General features: G+C 37.5%; 1 protein-coding gene across 8 annotated transcripts in view; it reads right to left on the reverse strand.

Moving 5' to 3' along the window:
* The window catches only part of EIF4G3 (eukaryotic translation initiation factor 4 gamma 3), a 370,135-nt gene that overhangs the window by 167,078 nt on the left and 185,015 nt on the right, over positions 1 to 18,042 (reverse strand). For 3 of the 8 annotated variants that reach the window (XM_065893997.1, XM_065894016.1, XM_065894006.1), the window contains exon 1: positions 241 to 414. In XM_065893997.1, the coding sequence (XP_065750069.1) occupies positions 241 to 306 (66 nt within the window). In that variant the 5' untranslated portion in view covers positions 307 to 414. Of the gene's footprint in view, positions 1 to 240; positions 421 to 1,342; positions 1,364 to 12,661; positions 12,695 to 16,223; positions 16,338 to 17,742; positions 17,839 to 18,042 lie in introns of those variants that run through there. The other 5 variants (XM_065893968.1, XM_065893949.1, XM_065893959.1 and 2 more) reach the window with 4 other exon arrangements.

Genomic DNA, 18,042 nt, shown 5'->3' on the forward strand with positions numbered 1-18,042 from the left:
GGAGAAAGCTAGGATACAAAAACAACTTCTCTATCATCTTAGAAAATTTTAAGAGATGAAGAAATATCTCCTTATGATATTATGAAAAATGACAAAATGGCTTAGACTTATATCCAACAGAAAAGTTCACACATCACTAAAAACCAAAGCTACCAGCCACCCTCCCTGTTCCCTCTGATGAGAATCTGACTTAATCCCCACTCTGCTGATGGACCACACGGATCTGAGAGATTACTTTACCTGTGGTATACAGTACTGAGGACCCTGGGGCACTGGGTACGGCATGGGCAGGTGGTTAACCATCATGATGTGCTGATTGGCCTGATACACTGCAGTGGGTGTCTGTGCACCAGGACGAATGGAAGGACTGCTGCTCGGGATGGTAGCTCTAGGAGGCTGTATTTGAGGCCTCTGGAAAAACTGAGGAGGGGAGAAAAAAATATATATATGTATTTTTTACAAAGGGCAGTATATAAATTTTACTATCTTGAGCTTTCTCCTTTTTTCCACTTATAAAAGTCTTATCAACTTGAATTAGAAATACAACATACATAAAGAGAGACTTAATTGCCTATATCTGGGTTCACAAAAAGCATTCCACACGAGGCACAGCCACACCGATTCACGCTTTGGTCAATGCTGTCACTCATTTGAAAACAGTAGGGCAGCCTCACTTTTAAAATGAAATCTCAGCTAATTTAAGCTAAAAATTCCACACCACAAATTATTAATTTTAAAATGTGTGGTAAAATATAACAAAAGGGATAGTTGGTATCGCTCTAAAAGTTGTTCTGTTGTATAAAAGCATTGCTTCTTTCATAAAGAGTAGATAGCTCATTATCAACTTATTAAAAATTAAAGTAGTCCCGTAAAAAACTACCATTCAAGTCATTTATAAAGTATTTAGAATAACAATAAATCTTGCTGGACATAAAAATCTTCATCTCAGTTTATCAAGGTCAAATTAAACTAAAACCATCTGTAGGGTTGTCACACGCTAATTGTCACATGATACGAAAAGCCTTCATTTTGCAAACAGTGGCAATCTCATACTAAACTGAACCCAATTTTGCTTTCTCAAATAGTTTGCAATAAAAGTGGAAAATCTAGACAGGCTTGAGAATGGTCTGGAAGGAGCACATCTCAAATCTTTCAAATGGTAACCGGTACTTGTGGTTGTTTATGGTTTTCGCTGCAGGCTTAAAAGCCTTGAAACAATATACCAATAGTAAATTCCCACCGTGAATGCGTGTATTCATCAGCAGACAATCAATCTCACTCTAATAATAATAATAAGAGAATATAGAAATAAAGAGGCCATGCAGAACCAGTAGTTTGTTACCTGGATGGGTCTGAATCCTCCCTTCAATTATGAAGCAAGAAAGCAGCAGGAAACAGAAAGAAAGCCAATGGAAAAGCTTATAGATCAGTAGGAAGGGGTAGGACATAGCATGCAGCTCAACAAAAATATCTTTCTATTTAGTAATAATAGGAGAAGAAAGAAGATTAGAAAATCAGAATGACAATTCTCTACTTGAGAATTCAAGGGCACAAGAAACGGAAGAATCGAATGACATTTAATCAAAAGTAAATAAATCCAGTGGCAAAAATACTCTAATAGTAGCCAAAAGTATTAACAGCTTGAAAGGAAATGTATGCTTAGTGGACAAGTACCATTGGATCTACTGATTCCTACTCTTGGCTCTCCCCCATGATATGACTCAGCATAAGTTATTAAGCGTCTCTATGATCTGCTCTCCATCTTCAACGGAGATGAGAGTTAACAGTAGAAGTGCCATTTGTTACTTTTAAGTTTGCAAAAGTCCTAAGAAATACCTAAACCTTTCAACTTTTGCCAGGCTCCACATGACAGAAACTTGCTCTTTTCAGTTAACCAGGTATATAAGAGGCCACTTATAGCTTTAAAATGGGGAAATATAGCAATACTCTAAAAATGCTGTCTAGCTCCAAAGTCTCTTGAGTTGTCTCACAATTCCAGACATGAGTGTTGCTATTGGTCCAAATAACTGCAAGTTTGACCTTTGGGCCCACTCAGGTCTTATCATATCCTACTCTTAAGCATCAAGCTACCCACAGGTGGTAGGAAGTAACTTGTCATCTTGTGCTGAATTGGAAGAATTGGGATCCAGTGCCCAAGGCTCATCCCCATTCAGCCCTCATACCCCAAGGGAAAGAAAGCCCTAAAGAGAGTAAGTCACAGAAAAGCAACAGACAGTAAGGTATAGCAGGAGAATGGAGTGAATGGGGAAACCAGATGGGGGAAACTACAGAGAGTAGTTGGTGAAGAGGAAAAGAAAATACAAGAGGCAAGGGTGATAACGTAGGATCCTGGGCTGGGTCACAATGACAGCAATAGTCTTCAAGTTATCTCCACGGACACAGTTTTGGTGACAGACACAAGAATTTCTGTCATTTGCAACCAGGAACACTGGACTAGTAAACTTTCCAGGCTAGACTTCACTTCTCCTAATTACATAGCAGACAGAATCTATTATTCATCAATGTGAGCTGTGAACACATTTCAGGAATGAACTTAACCATTTTTATAACTCGGTGTATATAACACAGGAGCCACAAAACTGTTACAGGACTCAAGGAAAGGAGGGTCATTCACCTGGCTCAACTTACTGAGCACTACTAGATGTGAGCCACAGTGGATAAAAAGATTAATTCTGTAAGAATCTTTTCCATGAACTCTAGAGGGCAGGCAAGACAAGGAGAGTATCAAACCGATACAGGTGATGATCCACTGTGGTTATATTACCAACAAATTTTGTCAGAGTACTTATTGCCTTAAGACACATGGTGTTACGGGGAGGTGAGGGGGAGAGAGAGAGAGGAAACTAGTCCATTAACTTATGCAGAACAAGAAAAATAGACATGGGTAAAGTTTTCCCATAAATACTTCTCTCACCACTATTTTCCAACTGCTCTGCTGGAATTTTTAACCAGCCTGTCTAGAATAACTGAGATTACATTTTATTCAAGGAGATTTCTGAATAGGATAAGACTGTTTACTTAAGCTGCTCTGAAAGAGAAACAAACAAACGTTTCTAATGATACTCTTAATGTCAACATACAGCCAAGCCAGTAAAACACAAAATTTGTGGTTATGTGGACATACCATATTTTTTTTAATATAAACTAAGATTTCAGCTTTGAAGCTAAGTAGAAACTTGTATTAAACAGGAACACTAAATAACAACAATGAAGATTCATATAGTACTTTAAGCTACTGGGTACCACTCTAAGCACTCCACATGTATCAATATATTAAGTTATCCTCACAACAAACCTCTAAGGCAGGTACTATTTTTAACACCACCATTAGACATATGGGGAAATTGAGGGACAGGGAGATTAAGTAACTTCCTAAAGGTCTGCCATGTGTAACTTAAACACATTCAGGTTCTGGGCCTGTACTTTTAACTGTTACACACTCTAACTCTCATGAAATGGAACACTCCTCATAATTTCAAACAAGTGACATGAGTCAGAAGAAATCTTTTCTTTTCAAAGGCTGAAGGGATGTGGCAGGACGTTTATCTAACTACACTGATGGGTAGCAGATCCCTCAATCGTAATTGATTTCTGGTAAGAAAAACACTCCATCAGTCACCTCATGAAATTCATGTTTATCATTCAGGAAAACAAATTTCTCCTACCTACAAGATTCTAATTCTCTATCTCCCTTGGAGTAACTGAAACTTGTTCATATGCTTTTTTATCCTTGGTACAATTAAGAGGCCTACTTTTACTCAACTTCACTGCACTAAGATTTTTACTATGAAAGGCTATTTGGAGCTTGTCTTTCCCTTTATAAAGTACACCATCTCTCTCTCTCTCTCTCTCTCTCTCTCACTCACTCACTCACTCTCACTCACACAAACACGCACACACACGAGGTTCTAATATCTCCAGGACTAGAAAAGGTGTAACGGTTGGACATGCAAAGAAATAAAAAGAAATGGATTCTCTTTTTTGTACTCCCTCCTAACCATTCAATTGTAAATACAGAATTAGATTTAATAGTCGGTAGGCATGGCAGCAAACCACAGCTTATTGAAAAGAGTGTGTGGATGTGAACAGGCTTTCCCAAACTGCTTGCAATGCTTCTGAATCCTTCTTCCTCTCCACTGAGTACTGAAGAATCATTAAAAGAATCAAACTATCCTGTTTTGGAAGGACAGTACAGGCCATTTAGTCTAACCATATACCTAAAGTTTGAATCTCTTATATGACATGCTTTGAGGTTATGAGACTTTAGCAACTCAGGACACAGTTCCATTTCATTGTTAAATGGAGTTCTGACACTGCAAGAGTCTCTCCTTCTACTGGCTCCAAGTCTATCCCTCTGTATCATCTACCCTCTGGTCTGACATCTATCCCCCCAAAATCACATCAAAGTCAAATCCTTCCTCTCCAGGAGTGACAAACCTCTGAGTTATCTGAAGACTGCCATCACTGCCAACTTACACATCACCATTTTTTGTTCCAAGCCAATCACCACCCTCCATCCCCCCTCCCTCCAACCAAGATTTTTAAATTCCCTAACCAGCTAACTCTTTTTTCTCAATCTTCTCCCACTGTTCAAAGTTCTCAAAGTAGAGAGCCAAACCTAAATATCCAGGTCTGCCCAGACCATACCAGGCCCTCATTCAATAAATATCTGTTGCTGAGTAAAGAAACAATATATCTCTTTTATTCTGGCCAACTCTGTTTCCATTAATGAACAAGAATCACAGGATCACAGGAGCTCTTTTGTCAACCACATTTTACTACCAATTAGTACTGAGTTACAATCATCTAAAATTCTTTAATATTCTTTATATATAACCTGGCAGTAAGTCATGCTCTTCATTTCTGTGTGTACTCTTATAGTTGTGTTTTGAAGTTCATATAGGAATCTAGTGTTTTATTCCTTTGAAAATTTATCTAGCTAATTTCAACCCATCATTTCAGATTACACAGATTTTTTTTTTGGATTCTAAATACATCATGCGATATCAAAACTACATGACCATCGGCAAATTTGACAGGCACGGCATTAATCCAAGTCACTGATAAAAGATGCTGAAACGGGACAGGTAAGGAGAAAAGAACCTTGTACAACGTATCATCTCAAAACTGGATTTCAATCTGTTTAGTCTTTTATCTTTCAATGGTCCACTAGTATGCCAGGAAAACAGCAGAGGAAGATGACAGCCCTCATTTGAGGTGGTACTTTGGGTAGCTCCAAAGGGCTAGGATACATTTAAAACATAGGGTGAATTTATAGGGTACTTAAGATTGCTGACCTTCACAGAAACACTCTAGAAGCAAGAAGGAAAAAGTTACCTCTTGGAAAATCCTTCTAAAGACATAGTAATTACAGCTTTACCAAAGTTTCCTGGCCAATAACAATGGTAATAAATGCTTTTTGAAGATGCTGTTAATTTTTTTTTTTTTTTTTTTTTTTTGGCCATGCTGTGCAGCCTGCAGGATCTTAGTTCCCCAACCAGGGATTGAATCCAGGCCCTGGCAGTGAAAGCACCTAGTCCTAACCACTGGACCACCAGGGAATTACCCAGATGCTATTAATTAGAATATATCATTTTCTCATGACTTCGCTCTCTCGAATCATCAAAAGACAAAAATATCTCTAAAAAACTATATAATAACCAGAAATTCTTTGAAAAACACCTATTCATTTTCAGTAACCAGGAAAAATCTTATTCAATCACATTAGTTCCTCCTATGTCAAAAACCACTGAGTACTTATTAATTTGCAAAGCAATAAAAACCATATGAAAAATATGTTTCTGAAATCCCCAGCTTTTTGCAGATATAGTTCAACCTACTGGAGGGGTAAACAGTAAGAATCTCAATTAAGAATTTGTTAGGTTGGGACTTCCCTGGTGGCACAGTGGTTAAGAACCTGCCTGCCAATGCAGGGGACACGAGTTCGAGCCCTGGTCTGGGAAGATCCCACATGCCGCAGACCAACTAAGCCCGTGCGCCACAACTACTGAAGCCCGCACTCCTAGAGCCTGTGCTCTGCAACAAGAGAAGCCACTGCAATGAGAAGCCCGCACACCGCAACGAAGAGCAGCTCCCGCTCGCCAAAACTAGAGAAAGCCCGCGCACAGCAGCTAGAGAAGACCCAATGCAGCCAAAAATAAATTAATTAAAAAAATTTTTTTAGGTTAATATCTTTAAAAAAAAATTAAGTACTTAAGAAAAATGTCAGTGCTATGATTTTCTGACAAGTTAGAAAGGGACAAGTAGTAAAGAGTCCATATAATGGGATATCATTCAAGTATCAATCAGATATTCTGCTGACTTACAACAATTTATAATGAAGGTTATTCATGTAAAATTCTTTGTTTTCCTGCATGTAACACATATTATCACATAATTTAGTTTCACTAAGAATTAGGAAATGTAAGCCCTATAGCTGAACTGTCCAACAGGTAGCCACTAGCCACATTTAGTTACTTAAATTAAATTTAATTTAAAATTCAGTTCTTCAGCCACAATGCACAATTCAAGCACTCAATAGTTACACGTGGCTAGTAGCTACTACAGTGAACAGCACAGATACAGAAGAGTTTCTTCATCACAGAAAGTTCTGTTAGACAGTGTTACCATAGAGGATTATGTCAGATGGAGGAAAGAAACCCTTAAGGATTCTGTCAGGAAGAAGAAAGTGTTCTATCAGATCATAATGCAGAGTCTGGGAAACAAGCATCCTTGGAGAACACTTCATTCATAGGTAAAAATAGCTTGGGAAAGGGGAAAGGTAGGCTGTCTCACTGCTAAAGGAAACTGACACTTATCAAGGGCCTATTATGTGTCAGGCACTGTGACAGGCTGGTACTTTTATTCGCCACAATACCCTTAGGAAACATTGTTATTATAACACCTCAATATAACATCATTTGTAAGCATATTTTATCCATTTCACAGATAAGAAAGCTGAAGTCCAAGGTTAGTCTGCAGAAAAGGTTAGACTGAATCCCAGTTATGCCAACCCCCAGCCTATATTTTCTTCACTGTCTCTGCTGCAATCCTACAACTCCTTGTGAGAAAGGCACCAGATAAAACTGCCCATCACTGGCCTACATCAAGCTCTGAAAAATACAAGAGTTCTGGTGATGAGACTGCATAGATGCTTGGCCAGATTTCCTATCCATTAAATGCCAGGTCCTGATATGCCAGGTCTGGCCCCAGAGGCAAGCCCAAAGCCTTCATTTATTTTATTTTCCACATCTAAGAAAGTGTCTAGAGCAATACAAATATTTCTCTACCAAGGACTAGGACTTCAAATGTAACAGCACAACTTGGAGAACAGAAACCTTTAGAGGTCATAATTGGAGGGAGGGGATAAACATAAGCCAGCTGTTTCTTTTTTTTAAATCTTTTTGCAGAAAGAACCAAACTACAATAGGAAAACATGCATAGTTTCAATGCTTGCCCCAGGTAACATACTCCTTGATGCCAAACACTGTTTTTTAATGAAGCTTATTATTTGTTTAAGCTAAATCCAATTAATTTGAACATTATGTGACCTAAAATCACATATCAACATACTGCAAAATGTTTTTGTTCCACAAACACTTTAAAATACCAATTCCCTGGTTTTCCTCATAACGCAAAGACTATTCAGCCATAGAGTGTAACCAACGTTTGCTATTTCTTGTGAAATCCAAAAGTAAAATAAGGACAGGAACATAAGTAACTTTAAACCACAATTACACAAACTTCAATGACCAAAGACATGAAGTTAGTAACACAAGCCAGATCTACATTATACCAAGTCACTTGTTTTAATTCTGGGTGTACATTCTGTTCTTTCAGTTTCTAATTACCTTGGGATTTTCAAATATCAGAATAAAAATAGTTGACACATTTCTAAAGCCAAGAGTGTTCTGCATATAAAATAACTTAGGACTACTTTCTTTTACCTTTGAAGAAAACTGTATTCTAAGCTAAAGCTCTCTTCAGATTATAAAATGCAAAAAGAATAGAACATCCTTATTAATCTAAAGAAACCCTGCAAAAGCCAAAAATTAATTGTACCAGGAAGATGATGTGGCTGACATAATACTAATTAGAACTTGATATCCCTGACTTGAGGGACTCAAAAAGAGCCCTGGTTGGCCACACATAAAGATCATCTAAATAAAAGCAGTTCCAAGAAACATACACATCCTGTAGCAGTTTCTTGGTTGTATGAAACTAAAAATGTTTACCATCCAAAATCTTGTTATTTGTCTCATTTCAATTCTGATAACTTCATTTTACAAAGAAAAAATATATAGGTTCTAGATTATTAGTTTTCTTTTCCCAAGCAATTACCTTCAAATAGCTCATCTAAATAACTACTGATTTTTTTTTTTTTTGCATCATTTTGCCAACTAAAAATTGGCACCTGTCATCTGCCTCTACCAGGATTAAATCACAAGCTGCTGCAGCCGCTGACCTTCAACACACACTGAAAGGAGTTCAGGGTGGAGATCAGGAATGAGGCCCTCTGTGCTCTGGGGAAAAACTGGCAGAACAGGCCTTTAGATAGATATTTTCAGAAGATTTTATGAGCCCAATACTTGCATCTCCTCAAATCTAGAAAAGCACTAAAATCATTCATGGTGACGTCTGCTCCTCGTGACTAGCAGTAACCCCCACGAGACTAGCAGCAACCTTCTGCAAAAAAATGTGTGCTTGATTACATGTACTCCTCCTTCACCAAAATCACATATATAACTGACCTTCCCCCCCTCTACCTCTTTGGAGGAGTTTCTCAGAGCTATCTGAGATGCTGTCTCCCAGGCTACAGTCCTCATTTTTCCCCAAATAAAACTGAACTCACAACACTCACCTCGTGCATTATATTCAGTCAACAGTTTCTAGAACCAATGGTTACTAAACATCCATGAGAAGTTATGTATTTACTATGGGACTTTAGAATCATCAATCATAGGAAACATCATCCAGCATCAAATTATTTTGTAAAAAAAGTAAGATCAAAGCATGAAAGGACATATGATTGGAAAGGTAGTCACTGATGAATAATGTAATAAAGGAGAAATGAGAAATCTATTCACTAATTCTAACTAGTCAAGACTAACTCTAACCCTTGATTTAATTCCTTCTGGCCAAAGCAAACAGCCGTAGGTGAAAAAACCATTTGGGCCTTCAACTTTGAGTCTTAATCACAACAAACTAAAAATATCCCAGGACAAAGATGTTTTCCCTTAAAAAATGTATTTTCTGTATACCACTCAACTTTTGTTATCAACTGTATTGCTTTCATTATGCAAGCCTCTATATGTCTTATTTTGTATTATGAGCATGAATCCATGCTTCTCCATGAACCTCTTAGGGTTTAGGTCTCTATTTGGCTTAGGTTTGAGGAGAAGATCTCTTAAATACAGACTTCGGCCAGGGATTCTTAAATGGGAAATAGCATCACCTCCACAGAGTGTATCTGGAAATGTAGGAAGGTCTACTTTGTTTTGTTTTTTTAAATCGTCACTGGGGGAATTCCACTGGCATGTATGGCCCAAAAGTTGCTAAAGGAACTGCAACATACAGGGCAGTTTTTCATAACCGGTTATTCCATCCAAAATGCCAATACCAACTCCACAGGGAAATAAGCTGAACCAGCTCCTACGTTCATGGATACAAGACAGCAAATTCTTCGTAACAGTGTACTCCATGCTGTTCCACAACACTGGTTCAACTACATGCTGCTCAGCAGTGTCACTTCAACCACACTCTCCCCTTCTCTATTTCTCCAAGGTAGCTACTACTGCAGCAGCCGGAGCCAAGGTTATGTATTTCCTTACTCACTTAATTCTGTGAGGTATAAGGAAAAGAATTTTAATTGTACTTAGGAAGGAAGAATACCAGAGTAAAAGCGGCCAGCTACCCGAAGTTTTTGTATCCAAAAGCAATGCTCTGGATTTATGCTGCATCTCAAGAACCCATCTTCAAGAACTAGTGTGGGGGGCTTCCCTGGTGGCGCAGTGGTTGAGAGTCCGCCTGCCGATGCAGGGGACACGGGTTTGTGCCCCGGTCCGGGAGGATCCCACATGCCGTGGAGCGGCTGGGCCCATGAGCCAGGGCCGCTGAGCCTGCGCGTCCGGAGCCTGTGCTCCGCAACGGGAGAGGCCACAACAGTGAGAGGCCGGCATACCGCAAAAAAAACCCCCAAAAAACTAGTGTGGGTTTCTTGCTAATAGATAAATAATAAATATATATGCATATCGAGTTCTCCTTTTTTAATGGTTGAAACATGCTGTAATTTCACATGCACCATCCTACAAATAAATGAAGGATCATCTGCCAATACTTTTCTTTGAGACATATTACACATGAAAAATGATTTCAGCATAGAAATTAACCTTTTCTCAGGAAGATTTCTTACAGTTTACCTTGGTTGTTGGAATTAAATAAAGACAAAATGTATCACAAACCTTTAGGCTCAGAAGAAAGTTTTAAAAAATAGATTTTCCCGGGCTTCCCTGGTGGCGCAGTGGTTGAGAATCTGCCTGCCAATGCGGGGGACACGGGTTCGAGCCCTGGTCTGGGAGGATCCCACATGCCACAGAGCAACTAGGCCTGTGAGCCACAACTATTGAGCCTGCGTGTCTGGAGCCTGTGCTCCGCAACAAGAGAGGACGCGATAGTGAGAGGCCTGCGCACCGCGATGAAGAGTGGCCCCCGCTTGCCACAACTAGAGAAAGTACTCGCACAGCAACGAACACCCAACACAGCCAAAAATAAATAAATTTAAATAAATAAATTTTTTTTAAAAAGGCACACCTGGTATTCTTAAAAAAACAAACAAACAGATTTTCCCAAAGATGACAATATATAAAGGCTTAAATACAACTTCCCTACCTGAGGACCACTGCAACTGAACCCAAGTAATAGAAACAGCCTTATACGAAGGAGCTCAGAGACCTTTTTACTGAATGACTAGTTTCTTTTTACTCTGCTTCTTGAACAGAGATCTTCCAACTTTCTGTCAGGAGTAACTAGCTTTACCCCTGACTGAAATGCTAACCCTGCCTTTTTTATGGCCCTTGACTAGATCTGTTACCAAAAAAATGTATAATCAATCTTTTTACCTCAGAGATTATCTATTTTTTTAATTATTAGTAATCTTATCCCCTAGATTCGTAGTATATGTCACTCTGCTAATCATTTTATTTGTATTATCTCATTTACTCTTCACATTAGTCCTGAGATGGTATTGATACTGCCCCCATTTTACAGATGAGAAAACTAAGGCTGAGAGCAGTAAGTAGATTGCCCAAGAACATCCAGTTAATAAGGAAGAGTTAAATCTAGGTCTAGCTGACATCAAAGTCCAAGCTCTTAAAGTATTTTAACTATGCTATCTCTATCAAGTAAAAGATACCCCTGAGTTTTCTTTATCAAATCCAAAGAATTGCCATCTACTTCATACAACCACCTCTGAGTTCTCCTGCAAAATGTCTTTAACACCTCAGAATCTGCTTGGCTTTTACATCGTCCAAATTGGAAAGACTGTATTTTGAGAAGTAGAGCTTTGTATTAAATCACTGCTACATAATGAAAGGCTTCAATTAAACAATAACCATTTACTCAGTAATAAGAATTCTAAATATGATACCACAGGTAAACGCTGGTAATATTCCTCTCATTTTATCAAACCATACCAAGTTGCATGACGATATTAAAAACAGCCAACCCTTCCTGGCTGCTTATTTTATGGTAGCTGACTTACATATATTATCTGTGATGTAAAGGGTATTTACCCCATTTTACATATGAGGAAACTGAGGCTCAGAAAAAGAACTGCTTAACTCAGCTGGTAGGTTACACAGTAGACTGGTAATATAAACCCAGATCTATCAGATTTAGAATTTAGTAGGCTCTTTCTACTACAGAATGAGAAAATGTTTCAGAACACTTTGGGGAAAAAACTCTGCAAGTCTTTTTCTTTCTCCCAAACCATCCCTTCTAGTATATTCCTGCTAAATAAACTAGTGTCTGCATATACATTTTTGAAATTTTAATTTATACAATTACTTCATTTAAAAGAACAAATAGGCTAAAAATATTAAAACTAAATAAGGTATCTATTTTCTATATATCCTAAGAATAAAGATAATTCTATGCAGCAAATGAATGTATATTATTGTTAATGAATCTGTTATTAGGTCTAAGTTAGTAACTGAGATTAAGTGGTTTTAGAAATACTTATGCTATTTTATACACATCAATACAAGTTACATCAGGATGTTAACAGAAAACCCTTAGAATGTTGCCTATTCCATTCAGTTAAACTTAATACAGGTATCCACAAAATCTGTAATGGCTTAATATATCTAAACATTTTCAAGGTCCTCTAAATTCAGAGCAATTACTTTTTGGAAAGTAAAAAAACTCTATTATTTTTAAACTGTGTAATAAACAGAAGGAAATTGGTTTGTTAATAACAAAATGCTGTGAAATACAAAAAGAAGTGCATTACCTCAGACCGAAGCTACTCCGGAAAAGACTGGTTTGAGTGGGTCCATGGAATGGCAGCATTCTAAGAGTCAGAAACTACTAAAGCCCCCACCTATTAGTTAAGGGTAATAGTGAAGGGGCAAGGGTACAGTACCTGATGATGGGCAGGTCGAGGCCCCGCTGCAAACTGAGAAAAGGAGGGAAAACAAACACAAAAGGAAAGGCACAAAGAGTCAGAAACACCACAACAAAAACCAAAATGTCACACATTATGCCAAAAGAAATAAAACCCACAAGAAAAAAAAAACACAAACAGTCAAAGCTTTGCTGCAGGACAGTGACAGACAGGTACTGAGAGTCAAGAGGTTAACACCTCTACCAGAAATAGTTTGCCATTTATCAGCTGGGAGAGAAACAGCTAAGCTGTTAGGCACATAAAGGTGCTTCTCTGATAGGAATTTTTTTAAACCCTAAAATAAAGCAAAAGAAAGTTTGAAACACTAAGTGGTTATATTAAGACAAACATATGAAAAGTCAACTATGCTTATGCAAGTGATATAACTAGAGGGAATGAGAAATGCTTTTACATTACAAGAAATAGCCAGGAGGTAATTATAATGTCCAGCAGAAAATAAAGAATGTAATAGGATGGATTTCAAATTTACTTAAGTTAAATGGATATCTCACACATGAAATGGAAATTTCAGTATCTTCCTTTGTTTCTTGGAGTTAAAGATTAAAATTTATCTATTCTAAATATATAAGCATATATAAATATATATATAATATATTTATGATATATAAATATATGTAAATAATTATATATATTTAAATTCAATTAACTAGTAATGTTTAATACCAGGCATATGAAAGCCAACAGTAGTAAAGAACATCATTCTGTAACATTAGTAATCAAAGCGGTACTATTATAAGCTCAAGAAGAAAAAAAGAGTAAAAGAAGTCAAATCTCTCAATTACTATTTATACACAACAGCACAAGACTGTATACATGTACCTACTGCTATCTGATATTGAGAATAAAAGCCAAAGAAAACCTAACTTCTTAGCTAAATCACAGAGTACTTGAAAGCAGGTAATACATATTCCAACTCTTACTTTCACTAACTTAGAATGGAAGAAAAAGCTTTTTCACCCAACAAATTTTAAATACAAAATCTCTAAGATCAAATAGTTCTTCATCAGAGCAAAACGGGGCTTCCAAGGTAATTTTACTAAAAAGAACAGAGGAATTATTCCGGCCCGTAGAGTCATGTACTGGCTACCTACACATTAACTACTGAAATGTTAACCAGCCTCTTTAACAGTTAACAGAAAATATTTAGTGAGCAGTTTTGAATGCAAACCTTACAAGGATTTTACTTGAAACATTTAATAAGCTAAAATACATATTTTCCTTCAGTTGTTTGAGCCTTCCTTCCGTTAGCTCATTATCATGGGTTATCCAGACTGAAGATGAACTAAGAAACAAACCCTCATACTCAGAATTTAAGTTACCCACAATAGCATATGCAAGAGATTTGGAATTATTTCCTCCACTGCCATTACTTAATATAAAAAATTTTCAAGGAATTGCAGTGGGTCACAAGCCACAATGTAGGAGATGACTGAAGACAGCTCTATCAAGAATTTACCTTAGAAGCTAAAATGTATACCTATTATTTAAGTAATGAAAAGTACCTTAACATATTTTGAAGTTATTCAATACAACTTAATGAGCTCTCCATGACCTGTACGATTAAAGTGTGTTAGCTAGCCATTATATCTGCTAACAACCACTGTAAAATAGTTTTTCAGAATGATGATAATGGCAGCTACTGTTCTTGCAGAACATTTTCTCTTCAAAGAAACTGATGTCTTACATTTTCAGTTTTCCAACTATGAAAAGAACACAGATCAAACCTCTACTACGGACATCAAGCTTCAAGAATAGGTTAATACCACCCAGGTGGTATTAAAGTGGGGGGGGGGCGGGTAGAAGTGAGATGTTTCTTCATGACACTTTTGAAGGAAATGGGAGAGAAGGGCCACGTTAAAAAATTAACCTTAGTACAGTAGTACCTGTCTTATCACTGTTCCACAGAAAGGCCCCATTTCTAAGGCTCTAAAATAAAAGTTGAAACTTTATATATTTGGAATGTTCCAGTCAAAAGAGAATTTTCTATGAGCAAGAGGAGTACCTTATAAAATTACACATATATTAAAAAAAAAAAAGTTAGTGGGAAAGTACCCTAGTCTATTTTGCACTAGTCACCATTGGCTATTGAGTTTTTCATTTGTAATGACAATAGTCTTAATCCTATGGGTAACTGTAAGCAACAGAACAAACTGTAGTCGCTGCTGGCTCATATTAAAAATAGAAACTTTTGTTTCTTTTCTCTTTTTCTTTTCTTTTTAAAGAGGGGTCTTTAAGATGGTGAGGACTGTAGATATTAAGGAAAGCAATCTTCTGTGAACTTGGATCCAACGTTAATGCCACCCACTCACCCACCCACCCACTCACTCTTCTGTGCACAGTTGGTAACTGAGCATGGCCAACATATATTGATATAACTTTGGCACTTAACACCACAGAATATAAAAATAACCAATGGTTACAGGTTACTGCAAAAGCCAAACTGTCCCCCTCTCCCGATTAACCATTCAATAGTTTCACTATTTTGGAAGCTATTTAAAAAAAAATTACAGTTTAAAGAGTTCCAATACAACCAGAAAATGGAACATACAGGTAGCTTATCACTACTTTTTTTACTTTTAAACAAGACTTTCAACAATATAAATTTAACTAAGATACTAAGTATCAAGTAGAAATACAGGCACAAAGATCACCTCAAGGAGGGAGGGGGGCCACTTGAAGCCAGTTGGATTGCAAAGGCAGCTGTCCAGGGAAGAACAGAGAAGCCTAAACTGTGCAATTGCCAATGGCCCATTAATGCAGAAATAGAACGGAGTAAGCTTTAGCTGCTCTACAAAGCCATGGGAAGAGTCCCTTCCTTAGTGCAACAGCTTACCTCTCCTCACCCGTTGGGATAGCTGTGGGATGGATGAGACTAGACTATGGCAACTTGGGATGTCAGAAGAAATGCAATCCTGCCAAATTCCAAACCCAACTTCACCCTCCCAGCACCAACACAAATGAAGCAAAGAAAACTGGACCCAAAACAACAAGCAAGAGTAGTGTGGGGTCTGCTAGTCTTGCACTTGTTTTGGGGTATGTAATGGAATGTTATGTGTGTGGTTTTTAGTAATGGGGGTGGTAATGGTCACTAGCAGAGCAGATGGTAAAAATTGCATAGAGGATAGTGTCTGAAGAGTTTATGACCACAGAAAAATGGCTGACAACTATAGACAGTTTTCCCCTTGATATTCAATTATAAAATGGAAAGAGGGAAAAAGAAGCCTTGAAATTTATCTTTTAAAATCAAATTCATCTGAAAGGGATATCCCTCTTCAAGTTTAAAATAAAGAAGAATCTAAACCCCAAATTACTCCTGTCTAATTCCCAATAGAGAAGACCCACCCAATTTGTTATTCTTTTCCCCACTATGCCTGGCAAAAACTGCCATGCTAGGTTAGACTTTCAGAGAGGAAGCAATCAGTGCATTTGTGTTCATCAGCCAATAAATGGATGTGGTCAAAAATAATGAGTGCCAGAGGCACCACTGCCTGCAAGAAGTACAGTTTGTTATATTGCTTACAATGCAGTATTTTATCCAGCCTCTTCCAGCCAAGGACCTGTAAACGGGAGTCTGTTCCAAAACCTTCCTCCTCTTCCAGTTGTCTGTGCAATGTATTGGCACTGTTCTGCTGGGCTGTCAAAAAAACTGGTTTAGAGATGCAGCTCTTCAGTCAGGTTTTGCGCCAGTTCTAACCATGTAAATTTAATTTTCTTTTATTTTTCCCCAATAATTATAAAAGGGGTAAAGGGGTAAAAAGGGCCATAGAATCCTTTGCAATAAAAGCTTACCACAACGTTCCATGTTTAATGATTAGAACTGGGGCCTATCTAAATTAATCTGGTGAGATCTCAGGCCCATTCCAAGTAGTCAAGTGTCCACATTCCCAAACCACTCTCAGAACAAAATTTGCATCAGACATCTTGTTGACCATTTCGGCAAAAAAACCCAAAAAACAAACAAAAAAACCCAGACAAGCAAACGGCCAACTAGGACCAAAGTCCCACCTCCTTAGAATGGTTCCACCCGCTGGGAAGAACCAGGATCTAAGAACAGGTATTGGAGAAGAGGGTAATAGGGAAAAGGGAGGTAGGAGGAGGATAAGAAAGAGATTACATTTTGGTGAAGTCTGTGATCTCCTAGTTCTCTGAGCAGTTCTATCACATATTTCAATATTCCTAAGTTCATGCATAAAACCAAATGAACAGGAGCTAATGCAATGAAATATTCCTGTACTACAGGCGAAAAAGCAAAGGTGGAGAACCAAAAGAAGATCCCTGTATTCTGAGGAAAACACAGAGCTGAGATACAAGTAGGGGTGTGAGAGACAATGTGAGATGCTACAGAAGCACCTTCTAGCAAAAACTAATCATGCAGGGCAGGAAACAACATTCTAAGGAATGGACAGCTGAAGCCACTGTACACTTTTGTGAAACAGAAGGATGAACCTTGAGTAAATTCTCAGTCTCTGCAATACTTATTGCAATCCATGTAAAAGATGAGCAAAGAGGATGATAGCATTTACACTTGTATGACAATTTATTTACCGTCTGAAGAAATAAATACACTATTGGTGTAAGTCATGCAAATGTCCACACAGTCAAATAGTTAGAACTGATCTAGTAACAACGATTCAGAAGTCTTACTTCCCAAAACACTGGAATTTCAGAGTCCAATTAATGAAATTTAATTTACTTTCAAAATCATGCTTTACACTTCTCCTGAATTTTGAACAGTACAAATAACAAATTAAGAGCTGAGATGAAGTGAACTTGAATGCAACCAGAACTTGAATGACACAGAAAAGTAAAAGAAGATTAAAAGCTCCATTTCTTCTTGTTCTTAATAAATTCAAATTATTCCTATAGGAAAAGTCTGAAAATGCAATGCTATCCAATAATAATAGTAATAATAATTTAAAAAATTATTTTGGTAAAAATTTTCCAAAATCGAGTAAAAATATTAGCCAAAAGAACCTAAGCTACTACAAACACAAACTTAGGTGGAGAATATTACCTAGAACAAGTTTCTGCTTACTTACCGGAGAACGGGTCTGAGGTTGTGAATTCATTGTCTGAGGAGCTTGAGGGTATACCAACGTGGTTGGACCTGCATTCTGTCCAGAGGGATAAGGGGTCTGTCAAAGAATGGCAAGAACAATATCATAACGTGAGTAAATATGGCATAGTAACTCAAATTCAAAGCGTTTAAAAGTTTAGGAAAGTGTTTATTAATGTTGTTTACAGCTCTACTTTTAAAAACTTATCTTTCAATATCCAGCAATTCAGAATCAGTGCAGCTTTTTTAGAAGTTTTCTTAAATCTCCTGATGAGAAGCAATT

Source organism: Phocoena phocoena, chromosome 1 (assembly GCF_963924675.1).
Source record: "Phocoena phocoena chromosome 1, mPhoPho1.1, whole genome shotgun sequence".
Taxonomy (NCBI): Eukaryota; Metazoa; Chordata; class Mammalia; order Artiodactyla; family Phocoenidae; genus Phocoena; species Phocoena phocoena.